The sequence below is a fragment of the Tachyglossus aculeatus genome, chromosome 12 (genome assembly GCF_015852505.1).
Source record: "Tachyglossus aculeatus isolate mTacAcu1 chromosome 12, mTacAcu1.pri, whole genome shotgun sequence".
NCBI classification, from domain to species: domain Eukaryota; kingdom Metazoa; phylum Chordata; class Mammalia; order Monotremata; family Tachyglossidae; genus Tachyglossus; species Tachyglossus aculeatus.
Genome location: NC_052077.1, coordinates 21,842,721 through 21,856,975, shown reverse-complemented (window position 1 = coordinate 21,856,975; position 14,255 = coordinate 21,842,721). Strand labels below are relative to the sequence as shown.

Here is a 14,255-nt window from a genome sequence, read left to right as displayed (position 1 = left end):
TCTACCATCTCCCTTGCCTGTAATTTATTTTGTATCTCTCCCTGTAGTTCCTCATGAGCAGGATTCATGTGTATCAACTTTGTTGTAGTGTACTTTCCCAAGCAGGTAGTGCAGTGCTCTGCACAATAAATGATGAAAAAATACAAAGATTGATTGATATGCAAGTCTACACAAAGCAAGCCAGTGATAGGACTGGACTACAACCTAGATTTCCTGTCTCTTAGGCCCAGGGCCATTCCATTAGGCCATTTTGCCTCCACCTTCTTTAAACTGCACAAGGTGCCTTTAGACTGTTAGCTCACTGTGGGCAGGGAATGTGTCTGCCAACTCTGTTATAACATACTCAGCACTCTACACATCCCCCCGCATCTTACCTCCTTCCCTTCCCCACAGCATCTGTATATATGTATATATGTTTGTACATATTTATTACTCTATTTATTTTACTTGTACATATCTATTCTATTTATTTTATTTTGTTAGTATGTTTGGTTTTGTTCTCTGTCACCCCCTTTTAGACTGTGAGCCCACTGTTGGGTAGGGACTGTCTCTATATGTTGCCAATTTGTACTTCCCAAGCGCTTAGTACAGTGCTCTGCACACAGTAGGCGCTCAATAAATACGATTGATGATGATGATGATATTTACTATTCTATTTATTTTGTTAATGATATGCATCTAGCTTTATTTCTATTTATTCTGGTGACTTGACACCTGTCCACATGTTTTGTTTTGTTGTCTGTCTCTCCCTTCTAGACTGTGAGCCCGTTGTTGGGTAGGGACCGTCCCTAGATTTTGCCAACTTGTACTTCCCAAGCGCTTAGTACAGTGCTCTGCATACAGTAAGCAGTCAATAAATACAATTGAATGAACGAATGAATCAGTGGTAAGCGCTCAATAAATACAGTTGATTGGCAAGATGGTGTGTTGGCACTAAGGAGCTGAGAATTTTGTCAGCTGCTTCTGCAAAACGAGAGAGGCATTCCTGTACTGAGAGAATGGGTGGCACAGTTGCCACCCCAATAGGTAACCCACTGCTGTCACTGCTGTTTGGTGACAATAATAATAATAGTAATGATTATTGTGGTATTTAAGTGCTTACTATGTGCCAGGCACTGTATTAAGCACTGGGGTGGATATAAGCAAACCGGGTTGGACACAGTCCCTGTCCCACATGTGGCTAACAGTCTTAATCCCCATTTTACAGCTGAGGGAACTGAGGCATAGGGAAGTGAAGCAACTTGCCTAAGGTGTCTGCCTTCGTCCTGCTGGCCACCTGGCTGTAGGGGCCGGGGCAAGAGTATGTTTTGTTTCAACTCTGTAAAAGTTTCCCTTTTTGCCGTACAGGCGCCCAGAGATCACAATTGTGGCAGCTGAGCCCCTCAGACCAACTTCGTGGTTTCCAGGGGCCTCACCAGCATTAGGATTTCCATCCTCTCCCTCCCCAGGCGCCTGGAGACCAAACGAAGCGGTTCCTGCTGAGGTGAGCCAGCATTAAATCAGTGGTCCCAATTTTATCTGAAAGATAAAGTTCAAGGACAGGAGTCCTGCCTTGAACTACTTCCTTGGAACTGGGCCCTCTGTGTTCTCTGGAAGTGACTTATTCTGAAACTCATTGCCTAAAAGCACGTAGTGCCTCTGAGATGAGTGTGTCTGCATTTGGAAGTACCAATATTTGTTTCTGAATCGTTGATTTTATAGCTTCCACCATCTTATGAGCAAGTAATAAAAGAAATCAACCAGGTTCAAGTCAATACCACAAATAACAATGCTGCCGCCACTCCAAGAAATACCATTACATCTGCAACTCAGACTGACTTTCCAGAGGAAATAATCAGCCGCTTGCCAGGAAGTGATGAAAACAATCAGCCTGCTCCCTGTGTACCTGACATAATTCGGGGTAAGCAATCCATACATAGGTGCTTGCTGGGAAGTTGCTTTGAAAAAATAAGTCCACGTATGGAATGCTAAAGGTGTTATGGGAGCAACCAGGTGCATTAAATTTTGTAGGTGAAAAATGAATTGGGGAATTTGGGTAATTTTTGTTTAAAGACAGTTTAGGTGGTGGAAGATAAAGTCCTCTTTCTAACGGGGAAGCTGAGCAAGATTTGTTTCTTCAGTGACTCTGGAATTGTAGTTTGTTAAAGCAATCCAAACTTAACGGTTAAATGACAGCTATGTAAGAAAATCTTTCTTGTCTGTTGAAAGTTGGTATTTGTTAAAAATGATGACTTTCCACCTATTTTTTAAAATTGTTTTCTTTACTGTAGTGCACGCTTCCCTCAAACCACCTCGGCCTCCTTCGCCACAGCTAACTGCCAATCTTTTGGAAAGTGTGGCTCCTTTGATTGTCTTTGATATTTCTGAAGAACAGAATTGCCACGAAAATCCCAGTGCCGGGAGATGTCCAGTGCCAAGACCAAGATCAAAAAGCAATCTCAGACCAGTAGCTAGAGACATTCAGACTAAAGCTCACGACCATCAGGAAGTCGGCCAAACGAGAACAAACCAGGAGTCTTCTCCTAGTCAATCCCTAGCCCCATTAGACAGTAGTTTATTGGACAGCCAAGTGGCGATGAACAGTATGAACACAGAAAGAAACCAAAATAGTATTGTTTCAAGGATTAAAGCATTTGAGTCTCAAACAAATGCCGAAACCTCAGGACTACCCAGGAGACCAGAAATTGCTCCCCGGACATATCCCGCCAGGCCTGCTGTTCCTGCAGGAAAACCAGCCCTAGCTCCCAAACCGGGAGCTAACCGAGCTTCTGAAGAGTGGAACATCTGGGCAGAAAACAAGCCGAGGAATGCCCCCAAGGAAGGGCCCTCTGCCCACTCCCAGCCCCCAGAAACAGGAAGCAGCCCAATAGCCAAACCCGAAGTGCCAAAGAAACCAAAGCCCAGCCTCATCAAAAGCACAAGTAATGATTGTCCGGAGACTCCCGACGGGGAGAAAAAACCTCCAACTCCCGCACCGAGACCTCTGCTCCCCAAGAAATTAGTTTCCGTAGAAACCCCCAGTGTGCCACCAGCGGCCTTGAAACCTGTCACTGCTGCCCCCAGACTCTCTGTAGCTGCGCAGGCCAAAGCCTTCAGGGCATTAGAAGAGGCACCTGCAGCCATTCTCCCGCCTCCTCCTGTACAGAGCAGACCTGTTGGGGAAAGAGACCTGATCAGCTTCGACGATGATGTTTTGCCAGCTGCTTCGTTTAACCTAGCAGGAGAAGCTCTCAGTTCAGAAGCTGCTCTGGGTAAGTGAAATGCCGAGGTGGGGTGGGGTGAAGGAGTATCTTCCAGACCAGTTTTGCAGTTGCAGTATTGTTTTCTAGAGCATGAGGACTGTGAGAGTGGGCAAGCACACGCTCTCTCTCTCTCGCTCTCTCTCTCACTTGAGGTGCCACTCCTAAAGTAAAATCCTTATTCTCATCACTTGTCCTAGAAGAAAATTTGTGTTCACTCTCAGGATCTTGGGATTTACTATCTGGCTCCTCTCGAGTCACAGTTAGGCTTTGTTTTTATGAGGCACAATGAGCCCATCTCTTTTCTGATAGTGCCCATGGCAACATAAAATGCGTGCATTCCAATTATATTTGGTTACATACCTGATGTGTACAAATGCACTTTTCTTGCAACTCCTTTTGAAAAGTGAAGAATGAAGAATTGTAAGTAAAGGCTTGGAGTTAGAGAATCGAGTGCCCTCACATTTATGAGATGAGAAAAGAGGGTATGTTTCTTCTAAATTCCATCCATGGGTGGGATGGTGATGATCTCGAGAGTGTTCTAATGTATTTTGCTACTGTGGTCTAAGACAGGATGGGCATGTATAATTAGGTATAAAATGGATCGTCTTCTTTTTACTGTTGTTCACTTCTTGGTTGCTCTGGTGAGTTTTCCAGGTGTTATGAAGGTAGAACCGACTGAGTGAATATGTGCTTTGAATGAGAGAGATGCCAAGAATAATGTCAAGAATACGAGCTTGGGAAACAGGGAAGATAGTGGTGTTGTCTGCAGTGATGGGAAAGACAAAGGGAGGACAGAGTTGGAAAGATGTGGAATTCTGTTTTGGACATATTAAGGAAATGTCAGTGAGTTATCCAAGTGGAGGTATCCTGAAGGCAGAAGGAAAGGCAAGACTGCAGAAAAGGACAGAAGACAGGATTGGAGAGAGAGTTTTGGGAATCATCTACATAGAGTTGGTAGTTGAAGCCATGGAAGCAAATGAGTTCTCCAAGGGAGTGGGTGTAGATGGAGAATAGAAGGGGACCCTGAAACTAAGCATGGCTTATGCAATTCCTTTCCTTTTTGTTGCAGAGTTGCTGCCACTGTTGTGATTACTGTTATATGTCATTTGTTGTGGTCCTAAGCTGTATAGTTCAAGGAAATAATTTAAAGTGACAGGAAGACATTTTTGATTTTCTTAGAATCCAAATTTCTGAACTTAGAATGTAGAAGCAGCATGGCGTATTGGAAAGGTCATGGGTTCTAATCCCAGCTCTGCCACTTGTCTGTTGTGTGATCTTGGGCAAGTCACATAACTTTTCTGGGCCTCAGTTACCTCATCTTTAAAATGGGTATACAGTTCTAATCCCTCCTACTTCAGCTGTGAGGCCCATGTTGGGAAGGGATTGTGTCCAACCTGATGATCTTGTAAAAAAAAAAAAACAAACTTATGGTTAATGATTTTAGATAGCTCTCTCATCTGTAAAATGGGGATTGGAACTGTGGGACAGGGACTGTGTCCACCTGATTTGCTTGTGTCCACTCCAGTGCTTAGAACAGTGCCTGGCACATAGTAAATGCTTAACAAATTCCATAATTATTGTTATTGTTAGTAATAGTCAGCTGTGGCAGTTATTAGCTCAGTATTGTCCAAATTGGTGGGTTTCCACAGCTCCTGTGAAACACTTGAATTGCCAGAGCAGTCTCTGAATGGAGATGGGAGGGTTCCTGCCCCATCCTATCTTTATTCAGGTTTTTGGGCCCTTAATTATCCTTCAGGCCAACAAAACTCTGTTGGTCCAGCAACAAGTGAAACTCCTAATGTTAGTACATCACTGTAGAAGTCTTTTCCCAGAGTGTTTGTGGTACTGGTTTTTTTCAGCGTTTTTCAGGGTTGAGAAACCTAGTTCATTTATCAACAGAAGGAAGGATATCTGAGTAGGGGGAGGCAGCTATTTTGTAACTTCAAAGTATGGCTGAAGTGATCCTGAAAAGGAAGCACGTGACTGATCCTACTGATAATTAATCAGTAATAATGAGATGTAATATGTAATAAGAGATGTAATATGGGGAAAACATAGTGAATATAAAATGTTATTTAATGACATTTGTTAAGTGCTTACAGTGTTTCGGGCACTATACTAAGCGCTGGGGTAGATACAAGCTAATTAGGCTGGACACAGTCCCTGTCCCACATAGAGCTCATGATCTTCATTCCCATTTTACAGATGAGGTAACTGAGCCATAGTGACTTGAGCATCTTGACCAAGGTCCTACAGCAGACAAGTGATGGACCCAAGATTAGAACCCAGGTCCTTCTGACGCCCAGGCCTGTGTTCTGTTCCCTTAGACCATGCTGCTTAAATACTGTGCATTTATATAGATAACTATTGTTATTAAAAATTGATCAGTCTAATTTGTGAAGCCCTTGTTAATAAAATGATATTAAATGAATAAGGAAATGTCGGTGAGTTGTCCAAGTGGAGATGTCCTGGAGGCAGAAGGAAATGCAAAACTGCAGAAAAGGAGAGAGAACAGGACTGGAGAGAGAGATTTGGGAATCATCTACATAGAGATGGTAGTTGAAGCCTTGGAAGCAAATGAGTTCTCCAAGGGAGTGGGTGTAGATGGAGAATAGAAGGGGACCCTGAAACAAAGCATGGATTATGCTATTTCTTTCCTTTTTGTTGCAGAGTTGCTGCCGCTGTTGTGATTACTGTTACATGTCATTTGTTATGGTCCTAAGCTGTATAGTGCAGAAAAGGGAAAAATTTTGAAAGGGTGGAGTTCTCTCATAGTTGTCTAAGTCCAACAGGGAAAAAGGATAACTTTATCTTCCTACTGGTACAATTATCCTTCCCAAAAGCTTACAAAGGGCTTCACAGTGTTTCAACATGACCTCCTGTCTCTCCTCACTTCGGTCCTTACTTCACTCTGCTTCCTGGATCACTTTTCTAAAAAAAAAAAGATAGTTCATTCATTCATTCAATCATATTAATTGAGCGCTTACTATGTGCAGAGCACTGTACTAAGCGCTTGAGAAGTACAAGTTGGCAACATATAGAGACGGTCCCTACCCAACAACAGGTTCACAGTCTAGAAGGGGGAGACAGACAACAAAACAAAACATGTGGACAGGTGTCAAGTCATCAGGACAAAGAGAATTAAAGCTAAATGCACATCATTAACAAAATAAATAGAATAGTAAATATGTACAAGTAAAATAAATAGAGTAATAAATCTGTATAAACATATATACAGGTGCTGTGGGGAGGGGAGGGAGGTAGGGCGGGGGGTGGGGAGGAAGAGAGGAAAAGGGGGGCTCAGGCTGGGAAGGCCTCTTGGAGAAGGTGAGCTCTCATGTCTCCCTAGTTCAGTGCTAGGGAAAACAACCCCTGTTCGTATTTGAAAATGGATTATAAAAAATAACAGTACACATTGTTTCAGTCTTATCAGTAATATTGTTTAAGGATTTTTCACTCATCATCATCAATGGTATTTATTTAGTGCTTACTGTGTGCAGAGCACTGTACTGAGCACTTGAGAAAGTACAGTGTAAGAGTTGGTAAACATATTCCCTTTTTTGATAGAGAAGCAGCCTGGCTCAGTTCAAAGAACCCGGGCTTTGGACTCGGAGGTCATGGGTTCAAATTCTGGCTCCGCCACTTGTCAGCTGTGTGACTCTGGGCAAGTCACTTAACTTCTCTGGGCCTCAGCTACCTCATCTGTAAAATGGGGATTAAGACTGTGAGCCCCCCCGTGGGACAACCTGATCACCTTGTAACCTCCACAGCGCTTAGAACAGTGCTTTGCACATAGTAAGTGCTTAATAAATGTCATTATTATTATTCCCTGACCACAATGACCTAATACTCTTGCAGATGTGGGTAGGAACAAAGCAACAAACAGGAGACTTTAACACAAGGAGACCTCCACTAAGCCACGCTGAGAAGTAGCATGGCCTAATGGAAAGGGCATCGGCCTGGGAATCAGAGGACCTGGGTTCTAATCCTAGCTCTGCCACTTGTCAGCTGTGTTACCTTGAGTAAGCCACTTCTCTGTGCTTCAGTTCCCTCATTTGTAAAATAAAGATTCAGTACCTGTTCTCCCTTTTTTCTTAGTCTGTGAGTCCCATGTGGGACCTGATTATCTCATAACTACTCCAATGCTTAGTACAGTATGCTTAGCACGTAGTAAGTGCTTAACAAATACCACAATTAACTCATCAGAAGTCATCTGCCCTATTTCATGCTTGCTCTCCAGCCAGACTACACCGTTGTCTTTTCAGCTTTGGCACAACCGGAGGTAAATTCCTCCTTAGTTCACAACTAAACGAACGTTTTAGTTGGTGTGTTAACTTGTTCAGGGCATAGTAAGTGCGGGGCCTCAAGAATCTGGAAAACTATGATTTCAGAAGCCCTTGTGAAACGTCAGGTGAAGCAGTATGGGTAACCGCTTCTGGAAAGCAAATCAGCAGGACCTGTTGATAATGGGTTCGCATATAGACAGTTTATTAATGTGGAAACATTGGCTCCGTTCAATAGTCTCCTGGGTAAATGAGCAGTCCTAATTAAGAATGCTCTGAGAAGCAAAGGGGCCTAGAGCACAGGCTTGGAAGTCACTTGTCTGCTGGGTGACCTTAGGTAAGTCACTTAGCTTCTCCATGCCTCAATTATCTCATCTGAAAATGGGGATTAAGACTGTGAGCTCTATGTGAGACTTGGGATGGGTCCAAGCTTGAATCTACCCCAGCACTTAGTGCCCAACATAGTAAGAATTTAACAAATGCCATTAAACAAACAAAAAAAAGGCTATCCAATAGTTGTCTCACTGCCTCACCCAAACCCAGCTGGTAGACTGTCTTTGTGCATACACAATGCACAGTGCAGAAGGAACGGGTTACCTTCTCACTCCCGGATGAAATGCCAGGGAATTTGCCAGCTTCTATTCTGGGATCCTGAATGAAGTGTTCAGGCAGAATAACTCACTTGAGAGAATAGCAAGGAAGGATATGGTTTATAAGCACACCCTATCTTCATTTCCTCCCTGCGCACCACCCTAGCTTAAATTAATCAGGACATTTTAACAGAAGAATGGTCAAAAAATTGTTACCTTATTAGTCATAGAAAAAGAAGGATCAGAAAACAGATGCTGTGGAAATGTAGTAAAGATTAGAAAGTGATTTAAGTGATTTAAAACATAAAACAGGCAGCTTAATATTTGTTTCATTTCTTGCAAAGAATGACTTCCAGGTTAGTGTAACATTGCTAAGGGATGCTAGCAGTTCAGCTTCGCACCTTACAGATCAAACCCAGTACTTGTTACACGTTCATAAAAAAAAAGCATCTGCAGTCACACCTTCTTAAAAAAAAAGAAAAAGAAAAAAGCATCTGCAGTCAGCCCCATTACCCTGAACAGCCTGGTAGTTTAGCAGACAATTTCTGCCATTAACAGAACTCAGGGGACAGAAATTACATGAACAAGCCAGGAGGGTTGAACTAATTATGAAATGACAAGACTAGCTAGGTAATGGGCAAAACCCGACTTTATCGTGAGTGCTTTGCTTAGCTTAGTAATGAAGACCAGCTAGAAGTAGGTGTAAAGAAGTCTGCTGTCAGAGATTAGACCATGGCAACAACTGCTGAATCATTCCACTGGTGTAAAATAGAGGGATGTGAGTTGGAGAAGCAGATCAGATAATCCCCTCAAAAATATTTTGCCTTTCTAAATGCTTTGTGGTATTCTTGTGAGAGGCCTCAACAGAAAATCTTGGGTTAGGAATAATTATAGATAAGACTTTCTATTGAAAAATGATATTTCAGCGTTCCTTTCCCTCTGCTCCATTCTGACTACTTGACAGCAGGAATTGCAGAAGCTCATGTGATCAGGAAGCCTTCCATAATTGAAATTGTAAATGCAGTAATTCACTGTATTTATCTCTGAAGAAAGCCCCATTCTACCTTCTTTCCATTAGCAGGAGTTTAGAAGCATTGAAAAGAAGCAAAGATGAACCTGATATGAAATTGCTTCATTTTTTTTAAGCCGATGTCATTCAAATATTTTCTACCAGAAACTAGTTCTAGACAAACTCAAATAGATCTGCATTATTTTCTGTCAAAATTAAAAACATTAAGGAGAGCTGGCCCATAGTTTATTGTCTTAAAAAAATTGCTTATTAGTGCATGTATATTTTTTGCTTTTGGTTGAAAAACGTGTGCCACTCCCTTTTCTCCCCCCCACTTTTTTTTAAGAGGGAAAGGAATTGCAAAGCATGTACAAGGTGGACCATACATATATGCTTCACCTCTTATGTTTACCAGATAATTCATTTTATATTATTTATTTGCCCAGCAATTCTAGAAATGCCATGAAATGCAGCAGAACTTGCTACATGCTTTTCATGTTACTTGCATAATCGAGTTGGAATTGGAAACTATTTTCACTAAAAGTGTAAAACAAACTTTATACAGTACAGCAGGGGAGATCAAAAGTACCATTACAACATGAAAAGTAGCCACTGTTGTTACTTTCTAAGAAATTAATGAAGTTCCTCCTCTCTGAAACTGTATTTCTAGCATAGACTGCAGTCTAGGGTGCCATTTAAGTAAGGAAACTGATGTGGAAATCACTTTTCTCGGTGAGGACGGCTGGGAGAGGAAATTAAACAAGCCAAGAGACCTGCAGTGATGCAATACTCAAGATTCTTTTGCCTGAACGAAATGCAACAAAAAAACTATTAAATAGGCCTGTTTCGGAGAGATATGTTGTATAATAATTATTCATGGTTTAAGTGAAAATTATTAAAGACTAACAAATGACTGACCAGGAACAATGAGTTTATAAATAAAACTGAACTGTAGTGTAGAAAACACTATAAGGAGCTGCAAGTCTACCCAACTTTGATTTAAATTATCCGTAGGATTTTGCAAAATGGTTATAATAAAATTTAGCATAGTAGGACAGAGTTGCTATTCTCATTCATTTTACACATTTTAAATGGTTTTCCAGATGAGTAGATTTTTAGAATTTCAGGGCTGTTTGAAAGCTGCTCAATTTTATCAGTTTTTGTCCTGCAGATCTACAGAATTGGTAAGCAGTAGGAGAGGGCCACCCTGTCAGCTGAGCACCTTTCCCTACTGCTACCAGGATATTATTGGTGGTATTTGTTAAGTGCCTACTATTTGTCAAGCACTGTTCTAAGTGTTAGAGTAGATACAAGATCAGGTTGGATGCAATCCCTGCCCCACATGGGGCTCACAGTCCTAATCCCCATTTTACAGATGAGGTAACTGAGGTACAGGGAAGTAAGTGACTTGCCCAGGGTCACGTAGCAGATAAGTGGTAGAGCTGGGATTAGAACCCACATCCTTCTGACTCCCAAGCCCGAGCTAAACCATGCTAAACCCGTGCATGACTCATCCACTAAACTACGCTGCTTCCCAGGATGCTCAGTCATGTTAGTACGGTGCTAAGCGCTTAGTACAGTGCTCTGCACATAGTAAGCGCTCAGTAAATACGATTGATGATGATGTGAGCGGATGGGGTTGGGTGTGTGCTTAAATTATGTGTTAGGGTCTTCCACCTCTCCCCTTTGTCCCCCTTCTTGTCTCTGTCTCCTTTCACCCCTCCCCACTCCCATCAAGGAGAGCTCTGTAATATTGCCTCCAGCTGCCACAGTTCCTGATCCCCTTCCTCTGTTCTTTGGCCGACCAGGAGGATCATGGCAGGGCGGCTGAGAGGCTGCTAAGTATATTCATTTATTCAATCGTATTTATTGAGCGCTTACTGTGTTCAGAGCACTGTACTAAGCGCTTGGGAAGTACAAGTTGGCAACATATAAAGATGGTCCCTACTACAAACTTCTAGAACTACAATGCCAAGCAGCCTCAGAGATGATCACATACATACATGCAGTGGAGCCCCCCCCCGTAGAATTGTAAATTTTAAACTTGTCATGCAATGAGAACATCGTCACATACCTAGGAAAAAAAAGCAATCTTCTCCATGTGAATTTTTGACTTCTCTATGGCCTCCCTTAGTAGGAACCAAAACTAATCATCTCTGTTGTTGATGCAGTGATGAAGGCTGTTGCTGCTGTTGTCTTATCCTGCGCTCCAGCTCTTGGTTCCCGTTTGTCCTGTCCAGTGGCTTCATAGAAGACCAAAGGCTGCAGGATGACTTACCGCTACTGTACGGGCTAGGGAATTGAGATGAGAGTTTTTTACCCATCCGTCAGCCCTTCACATAGTTTGGAGGAAAGACAATATCCGTCATACTCAAAAGGAAAGACAGTAAGGGGAAAAAATACCATGGTGGGACATCATGAAATTCTGAATTTGATTTTTCTGTTAGACAACAAGATCCCAGGCCTGACAGGAGCACAACTTCCTCCCCACAGCAGCTGTTGTAACATAAGTGCTTAGTACAGTGCTGTGCACGCAGTAAGCGCTCAATAAATACGATTGATGATTTGCCAGTGATGGGAAAGGGGTGGTTGGTGGGGGAGCGGCAGCTATGGCATAAAGTCTCCTCATTCAAAACCTATAACAGTTCAGGGAGTTGTAGCTTCCTTTGGTCTATGCAGTGCCTGCCTACCTGCTCCCAAGACATCCTGAAGAGATTTCTTGCAGAAAAATATTTCTCTGCTTAAATTACACCTGGGGTAAAAAGGAAGCTAGTGTGAGTTAATGTAGGGATTATTTTAAGCTAAACCCTTTTCCCAACCATTTCTACAAGGAAAACCCTCAGGTGTGTAATTTTGGGAAAGCAGATCATTAAACTTGGTCCTGTCACTTTTGAACTTCAGTAGTTTTAAATATTACCATGTAAAACCCTCAACTTTAGTATTCCGTTTGGTCCTTTCCAAATTGTGGTAAGCTTAAATCCTGACTTCGGTCCTTGTCCTATATAGAAATCTGTTTCAACCATGGTTGCTGGGAGTTTCACAGACCTCAACCCTGAATTCCTAGCTGGAACTTTTAGAGACAATTTCCCTGGATCTCCCTAAATATAGAATAGCCAATATTTGTCCTTGTTTGGGGGTATAGAGGTAAGCGGCCCCCATTTCAATCTCATGAGACAAGAACTTCCAGTCTAGTAGTTTCTCCTTGGAATATGTTTACAGTTTAGGGACAAAATGTCAGTAGGTAATTTTGCCTCTTAGGAATTAAATTTGTTAAGTATGTGTTTTGTACAGCACTTTACTAATGTGTTACCTATAAAATTCCAAATGTGACCCATTATTTTGCCTATTTAGATAGTAGACTGTAAGCTCGTTGCTGGCAGGGAATGTGTCTGTTGTTGTATTGTACTCTTTCAAGTGCTTAGTACAGTACTAAGCACACGCTTAGGATGACACGCAAATTCGTGAAGCGTTCCATATTTTTCCTTCAGGACATCTCCATCTGGATGTCTGCCTGCCATCTAAAACTCAATATGTCCAAGACTGAACTCCTTATCTTCCTTCCCAAACCCCGCCCTCTCCCTGACTTTCCCATCACTGTAAACGGCACTACCATCCTTCCCATCTCACAAGCCCGCAACCTTGGTGTCATCCTCGACTCTGCTCTCTCGTTCACCCCTCACATCCAATCCGTCACCAAAACCTGCTGGTCTCGCCTCCGCAACATCGCCAAGATCTGCCCTTTCCTCTCCATCCAAACTGCTACCCTGCTGGTTCAGTCTCTCATCCTATCCTGACAGGATTACTGCATCAGCCTCCTTTCTGATCTCCAATCCTCCTGTCTCTCCCCACTTCAATCTATACTTCACGCTGCTATCCGATCATCTTTGTGCAGAAACGCTCTGGGCATGTTACTCCCCTCCTCAAAAATCTCCAATGGCTACCAGTCAACCTACGCATCAGGCAAAAACTCCCCACTCTTGGCTTCAAGGCTGTCCATCACCTCGCCCCCTCCTACCTCACTTCCCTTCTCTCCTTCTCCAGCCCAGCCCGCACCCTCCGCTCTTCTGCTGCTAATCTCCTCACCGTGCCTCGTTCTCGCCTGTCCCGCCGTCAACTCCCGGCCCACGTCATCCCCCTGGCCCAGAATGCCCTCCCTCTGCCCATCCGCCAAGCTAGCTCTCTTCCTCCCTTCAAGGCCCTACTGAGAGCTCACCTCCTCCAGGAGGTCTTCCCAGACTGAGCCCCCTCTTTCCTCTCCCCCTCCCCCTCCCCCCACCCTACCTCCTTCTCCTCCCCGCAGCACCTGTATATATGTTTGTACAGATTTATTACTCTATTCATTTTACTTGTACATATTTACTATTCTGTTTATTTTGTTAATGATGTACAACTAGCTTTACTTCTATTTATTCTGATGACTTGACACCTGTCCACATGTTTTGTTTTGTTGTCTGCCTCCCCCTTCTAGACTGTGAGCCCGTTGTTGGGTAGGGACCGTCTCTATATGTTGCCAACTTGTACTTCCCAAGCGCTTAGTCCAGTGCTCTGCACACAGTAAGCGCTCGGTAAATGCGAGTGAATGAATGAATGAATACTCTGCACACAGTAAGAGCTCAATAAATACGACTGAATAAACTGGGCTGATCCCCATCCCGCTGTTTCGGTACAGTCTGGTTTTTCTCTAGCAGTTGATTGGAACTTTGCTGAAATATTAGCTGGTTTACATCTTCCCCAACTTCTTTTTTTCTCATCCTTTAAAAATAAACAGGTATGTTGATTGGTCTTACTCAATTCTGCAGCTTGATTTCAGACTAATTTTTTTTTTTAATTTGAGCCAGCTCAGAAAACAAGGACACATTTAACTAGTCTTAATGAATTGATAAATCATTTGAAATAGAGGGAGCCCCAAACTGCATCTTCTAAGTGCAAGTGTAAATATTTCTAATAATGTACTCTTTCTTCTACTAGCACTTTCCTATTCAGGAATGTTTGGCTTGGTAGAATTTTCAGTTACATTTTTACAATATGCTGGGAAGTATTGGAATATTTTATTCAGTGAGAATATCTTCCTTCCATGCAGAATTATGTTTCTACTTTCACGAATGGTTAATTTTCAGAGGGGCACTTGTAA

General features: G+C 42.6%; 1 protein-coding gene across 1 annotated transcript in view; it reads left to right on the top strand.

Annotated features, from left to right (window-relative positions):
* The window catches only part of SH3D19 (SH3 domain containing 19), a 130,331-nt gene that overhangs the window by 74,836 nt on the left and 41,240 nt on the right, over positions 1-14,255 (top strand). The window contains exons 5-7 of the mRNA XM_038754956.1: positions 1,348-1,483; positions 1,702-1,900; positions 2,271-3,251. Coding sequence (XP_038610884.1) covers positions 1,348-1,483; positions 1,702-1,900; positions 2,271-3,251 — 1,316 coding nt within the window. The remainder of the gene's footprint in view (positions 1-1,347; positions 1,484-1,701; positions 1,901-2,270; positions 3,252-14,255) is intronic.